Below are 6,373 nucleotides of genomic sequence, written 5' to 3' on the forward strand. Positions count from 1 at the left end.
ATGCAAAGTTTGATAATCAAAATCATAAACTGTTTAAATAATCAATTCATAATGTAAAACAAGATTAAAAACAATCAATCAAGTTCATACTCATTCAAAACATAGAATCTGATCAAAGTTAGTTTACACAAAACCCTAGCCTAAAGTGAATACAATGGTTTAGCCTGACATCGGCATCACGAAGGATTCGCTTATCTGATGAGAGGATGAAAGCATGCGATAAACGGACGAACCGGAGGCTTCGGGATGGTGGAAAATCGTCCTAGGGCTTGTACTTGGTTGGAGGAATGAAGGATATCTCCAATGGGGGCTGAAAAACTGATTATATCAAAGTTAGGGTTATTTTTCCCGTCAGGAGGATCTTAGCGCGTCGCTAACATCCCAGGGGTGTGATTTTCGCGTCGCGCTAAAAACTCAAAATTCTGATGATCTTAGAGATACGCTGACATCACCATCAGGACCTTTTAGCACCGCGCTAAAGGCGTCTGACAGAATTTTCTTTATTTTCTTCATTTATTTTGCATAGGAAAGCGTGCCAATCATCATGAGTTTTCTATATCTTCGTTCCAAGCCCGTAATTCATCCCGATAAGCGTCCTTAACGTCAAGTATCCTGAAACATATAAACACGCTTGAAGTACCAAAGTTCACATAATATTTAAACTAAAATTAAACAAATAATATAATAATATACACGACTTTTGCCCGTGTGGCCATGTTGTGGCCATATTTGTCGTGTGGCCATGTTGCTCATGAAAGTCGCAATAACTTTTCATATATGTGCTTGGCCCCTGTTTGACTGGTGCCGGTTTCTTCAGCTGGATTCTTTCGTTATACATTATATGGGCTGGGCTTCTTGTCAGCGGGGTCCATCTGGATCCGTTCGTTTGGGTTGTACTCGATTGACCTTTTTGTCTTGCTTTGGATGGATCGAATGTGGACTCTCTTTCCCTGTTCAACCTCGACCATACGGAGGACATTCTTTTGCCTTGGCGAGCTCTATTAATGTCGTTCCAGGCATCGTTCTTTGCCAGTTCTTTTCCCAAAATTTTTTACATACGCGCGTATCTCTTGGCCGCGGTCATAACATCGTCCCATCGCTGCGGAATGCCATCTCTACCCGTAAGGTTCCGTATGAGATCGTCGCACTTTACGTTTTGGCGAAAGGCTGCCCGCAGAAGTTCTTCGCTTACGCCGCCGATGTTCAGGCCTTCCTGGTTGAATCTAGTGGTGAAGTCTTCAAGCATTTCGTTATCATTTCTGATGACATTCAGAATATCTGCTGGGTCACTGATGTGTCGCCGTTGCTGGCTAAACTTTTGAGTGAACTTTTTTGCTAGGTCTTCCCAGCTTGTGATTTGGTTATCCGGTAATCTTTCGAACCATGCTATAGCGGCTCCTACTAGGGTTAGTGTGAAGATATGGCACCATAACGGCATGGTCCACCCTGATACTAACCCCGCAGCTGTGAAGGTTTGTAAGTGATCGTCTGGATCTGAGATACCATCATATTGACCCATCGTTGGCGGGATTTTGGGGTTTTCTGGTAGTTCGGCTTCGGCTATTCTTGCCACGAACTTTGATTTTCCCGCCGATGTTGTTGGTCGGTATGGTTTGGAAAAATCTACCGCCGCTTCTGGATGGTATTTTACTAACTTTCTGGCCTCTGGTCCTTTCCAGCTCTCTTCATAGTTAGGGTCGTCTAGGCGTGAGTCTGCCTTTTGGTTCGACCTCTGGGCTTTCTCTCCTGCTTTGTTGTTTTGCTTAGCAGGAGGCGTTTTGGCGAATGGCGTTTTCGCCTGAGCCGGCGTGGAGTTTTCTTCAGATTCTTCTTCGTTGCTACTAGAATCTGTCTCAAACAGTGATCTAGGTTTCACAACGGATGCCATTTTTTCTTGTACTTTGTCTCTCAACTTTTGTTGTTCAACCTCGAGCCACGCCATGATGTCCGGCGACATGGCTGCTTTGGAACGCGCTTTTGTTTGCTGCTTATCTGTCATGGCAGGGTGAACGATGGAGGCATTAAAGAGACCTCCATCCGTATTTTCTACGTCCAGATTTTCGATGTTTTCCTCTAGGTTGGTTTTTTGGCCAACCTCCTTTGGTGTGGTCTTGCCACTCATCTGAGCCAAGAACGGAGTGAGTTACTGTTCTAGCTTTATGAATGGATGGCGCCAATGAAGAAACACGAATCCACCCCTCAAGGTCTAACACGTTAGTCCGAGGGTAATGGCTAAGTATTCTACACGATGTGTTATAAAACCTTCTTGGCGCAGGCAAGTGTATCCTGCAAAATAGAACACCGTGAGCTCGTTACGAGGAATTGGGGGATTCTCTCGTAACCACCCTCCGGCGTGAGAATCAGTATTTGATAATACGAGGTAGTATAATTTGATAGTGATAGTAAGAGAGAGTCCCTCCTTTACTATTTGGAGGTTTACTGGTATTTATAGCCGGAGGAGAGAGAGTGTGACCAACCACCTTGTCAGGTTCTCCACCAATAATATTCCCCACTCGTGCGGTCGTGGTGGTTGGTGGAAGTTGGTGGGCATCATGGCCTTTTGATAAGGATTTGATTGTACTGTTTGTACCATCCTTTATGTGTTGTCCAATCCCCATTGGTTTGGTGTTTATCCCTACGTGGGTTACCATCTTTTTGTCCCATGCTGGTGGGACCTTTGCATTACCATTCTCGAGGTGTCAGGAAAATTTATATTGGACTCCACTCTTCGCGCCATGCACTATGCCCTGCGTTAGTGGCTTCCTGACACCTAGTGTTCCGCCCGGTGTATACAATTATTGTCATACTTAGCCAAATGGTGGGTTTCATACCCTACCTCAACACTTATCAACTAGTTAAAATAGATAAACATTTTTTCTTCAATATATAACCACAATGAATCTAATTACATAACATAAAAAACATATAAATTTCATTAATACAAACATCTATTTCTCCATATATTAAAAATCTTCTAAACTCAATAACAAATTTACACAGTTGACAAATAATTGATTTTAGAAAACCAAATTATTTATATAAATAATGCTTTAATCAGGTAATTTCCGTTTATTTCATGCCTCTTTCAACACAACCCGACCGCACACATTTCATACGGTTTACAAACAATATTATATAGAGAGAGAAAAAAAAATTGATGTGAGAGAAAATGCCTCTTCTCTTCTCCCCTATTTGACCCCCTTTTATTTCCCAACTCAAACATTTGTTTTTGCTTCTTCTCCTTGTCTCCATATTCTACCAATAATAATATTACTATCACACCTTCAAAAACATCATGGGTTTTTTGAAAGATGAAAGAAGTAAGAAGGCTTTACGAGGATTCAAAACCTTGTTCTTTTTAGTAACTATGATCATTTCCTTCATGTTCTTTTCGGCCCCAATATTGTTCGCTGTCGCGGACGCTTTGCTTCCAACAGCTTTGTTATCCGCTTCGCTCACACCGCCTTTATCCGAACCCACTCGGACGTTCTCGTTTATTCAATCCCTTAATTCTCATTTGATCAACTACGATTTTCGGTATTCGTTGATCGATATCCCGATTATTTCCATAATCCGATCAGCCATCATACTCTGTGAGTAATTAATTTTGTTTTCATTAAACCCTGAAAAATGACTAGCCTGGATATATATGACAGGAGGTTCCATGTTCAAACATGACAAATGAACATGGACCTCCCGGCCATGTGTCCTATTCCTATACCAGGCTAGCTCACCTGACAGGGTTTTTTACTTTTTACTGTATAAAGTAAATAATTCTCTAATTAATTAATCATTTGACAATTTATGTTGTTAACGTAGGTGTGTACGGACTATGTGATGGTCCCGGGTTATCAAGGGGCCCATACTTAGGAATCACTATGGTTTGTTCGGTTGCGTCGTTGTTGTTCGTATTGATCAAGGCGTCGTGTGTGTTCGGCAGCGAGTTTACCTCGACGCAAGTGGCTTTGTTTGTATGTTCGATGTCGTTGGCATTCGGACACGTGTTAGTGGCGTACCGGACTAGTTGCAGAGAACGACGGAAGCTTCTCGTGTACAAAATTGACATTGAAGCGGTAAGTATTTGTTTTGATGTATCGTCTTATTTAGCTAATAATTTTTTTATAAAATAGTTGCTGTTTTAAATATATATATATATATATATATCCTTTTGAATGAAGATTCTTCCCATTAAACCTATAATAAACCTACCTTGAGAGTCCATTTATGCTTAATTTAATACCTAAATAGTTCACTATGCAATAAAAAGTTGTACATCATGCATAAGCTACTTGTAAGCCATCTCTCACAAGTTGTACATAACTGAAAAAGTGGGGCCGTTACAAAAGACGTGAAACGATTTTTTCGTGATTTGCCATTGTTGACTATTTCAACGGTGGAGAAGAATTTTAGGTGGTTGTATAAATGTTACATGAAATTTTTTTACATTATTAATTATATTTAACCAAAAGTAGTCAAATTAATTGAAAGGCGTTACATAGGGCTTTTGGCAAGCTAGAGTTATGTTATTAATGTACAACTTACTAATGAGGGGACCATGACATGTTACATTTCAACGGCTAGAAGAGAGAATGTCCATTTTGTTGGGTAGTAAATTAAATTGATTTCGACTCTTCAAGAAAAAATACACTTTACACGCGGTTTGAATTTCTTTTACTTCAAGAAATATCTATAATTGTAGAGTTTATCTATAATCGACATACAAAGCTGAAGTCGGTCTTCCCAAAATATCACAATTTTCATGTAATATTCGCTTGAAATGACTTTAGTTGTATAATGTATTGAAAATATAATGGGAAATAAAGTGTAAATCACTTTAGAATAACATCTACCGAGTGAACCGAAAGCGTTATATGATTCGTATTCGGTTGCATAACTTTAAAACAAGCTAAAGGGACTTTATGATTTAACAAAATTCCTTTGAAGTACAACTTGAGATTCAACCATACCCTTTTGGTATAACTCTAGTAATAAGATAATTAAAGAATTGATCTTTTTATTAGTTGGAATAAAGGGTTTTCTTTATTTAACAAGATTATGTATTTTTTTATTTCAGGTATCTACATTTAAAAATGGGTTTCCAAGGTACTCAAAGATTCTTCAAGATGAAAGAGTGAAAGTGAAACTCCAAAACTAAATATGCAAGCTTAGTAACTATTCACATCCCATATTCATAGTCTTTTCAATGGCCAACCAAGATTCCATATCCAAGTTTCAGGTAACATAATCTCTTCAATGTCTATTTGACTATTCAAAATAAATATTTTGTCCGTTTGAACGGGCGCTGCGGAAATTTTTTTTGAGGATCGTAGAATCTTGTTAATTGAAAATTTCATATAATAATTGTTAAGTAGACGCGTCAATTAGATTTAGGGTGGATGTCTATGAAAAAGGCTGGTTAAATGAACATTTTTTTTTCACCTTAGACTAATAAATCGACATTTTGGTCATTTTCCCAATTACCATACTGTATTTGTTAACTTGTAACGTACAACTATCAAAACAAAACATGCTACTCATAGTTTAAATTTCCCCATTTTGTGGGCCATTGGGGTATATATAAATTATAGATATATAATAAAATATTTAACAAGTCCCATGCCAACCCATTTTCCCAGACAGATTGCTTGGTACCTAAAAAAGACTACTTTTTTCCTTCAATCTGTCCTGTAATTGAACCTATTCAGTCATCACCATGTGCTCTTTGGCAACTTGTTCATGCCCAACGTGGAATATAGTCATTTTTGTCCAAGATTTCAGTTAGGTTTAGTTTTTAATGCAATCTAAGCTCATCTTGCAATTTTTTTTAATGTTTGATGAATCTAATCTTTGTTTGATAATGTTGTTCTTTATGCAGGTTATCCGAAGGAGAACCGTCACTTGATGGCCAAACATGAAGAGATGGTGACCAAGATAATATATATAAGTTTGGGTACATATCACATATGTAAACTATGAGTTGTGTTTCGGTCTTATACAAGTGGGGATAAGTATCGCGCTTGAGATCTGTCTTCCACGAAAAAAGAAAATGTATAGATTTTTTTTCGGTTTTACTAGAGAATGAAATGCTTGCACACATTTTTGTCGGTTCGAAAAATAATAACATGGTATGATCTTATGTTAAGATTTGAATGCTTTACAAACATCCAGAAGAAAGTGTTTTATAAGCATGTTCTATGGAGGTTGTTTTTTTTAAATGAACATGGTTACAAGTCCCACATGAATATGAATATTATTATTAAGGAGGACAGAGCATAAAGCAGACCGGCCGGCCCGGATAGGCAGAAATATTGTATAACCATCTCCAAAAAGATTCTGAACAAGGTGGAATAATAGCTGGATGGATACAAGAGTA

The 6,373-nt window shown here is 38.3% G+C and overlaps 1 protein-coding gene across 1 annotated transcript; it reads left to right on the forward strand.

The window, feature by feature from the left end:
- Window positions 1-3,164: 3,164 nt before the first annotated feature.
- LOC143633311 (uncharacterized) lies at window positions 3,165-6,094 on the forward strand. Its single transcript, XM_077101633.1, has 4 exons — window positions 3,165-3,593; window positions 3,820-4,073; window positions 5,075-5,236; window positions 5,876-6,094. The coding sequence occupies exons 1-3, from the start codon at window positions 3,296-3,298 to the stop codon at window positions 5,153-5,155; spliced, it is 633 nt and encodes a 210-aa protein (XP_076957748.1). The 5' UTR covers window positions 3,165-3,295; the 3' UTR covers window positions 5,156-5,236; window positions 5,876-6,094.
- Window positions 6,095-6,373: the final 279 nt, after the last annotated feature.

Source organism: Bidens hawaiensis, unplaced genomic scaffold (assembly GCF_021521415.1).
Source record: "Bidens hawaiensis isolate Kalapana, Puna unplaced genomic scaffold, B.hawaiensis_p1.1 tig00006676_1, whole genome shotgun sequence".
Classification (NCBI taxonomy): Eukaryota; Viridiplantae; Streptophyta; class Magnoliopsida; order Asterales; family Asteraceae; genus Bidens; species Bidens hawaiensis.

Bases quoted from the DNA above. Each gene is read 5' to 3' on its own strand.
- LOC143633311 (XM_077101633.1), top strand. From the start codon at position 3,296: ATGGGTTTTTTGAAAGATGAAAGAAGTAAGAAGGCTTTACGAGGATTC. The intron at 3,594-3,819 runs GTGAGTAATTAA...TTGTTAACGTAG, and splicing joins CCGATCAGCCATCATACTCT to GTGTGTACGGACTATGTGAT. The intron at 4,074-5,074 runs GTAAGTATTTGT...TTTTTATTTCAG, and splicing joins ACAAAATTGACATTGAAGCG to GTATCTACATTTAAAAATGG.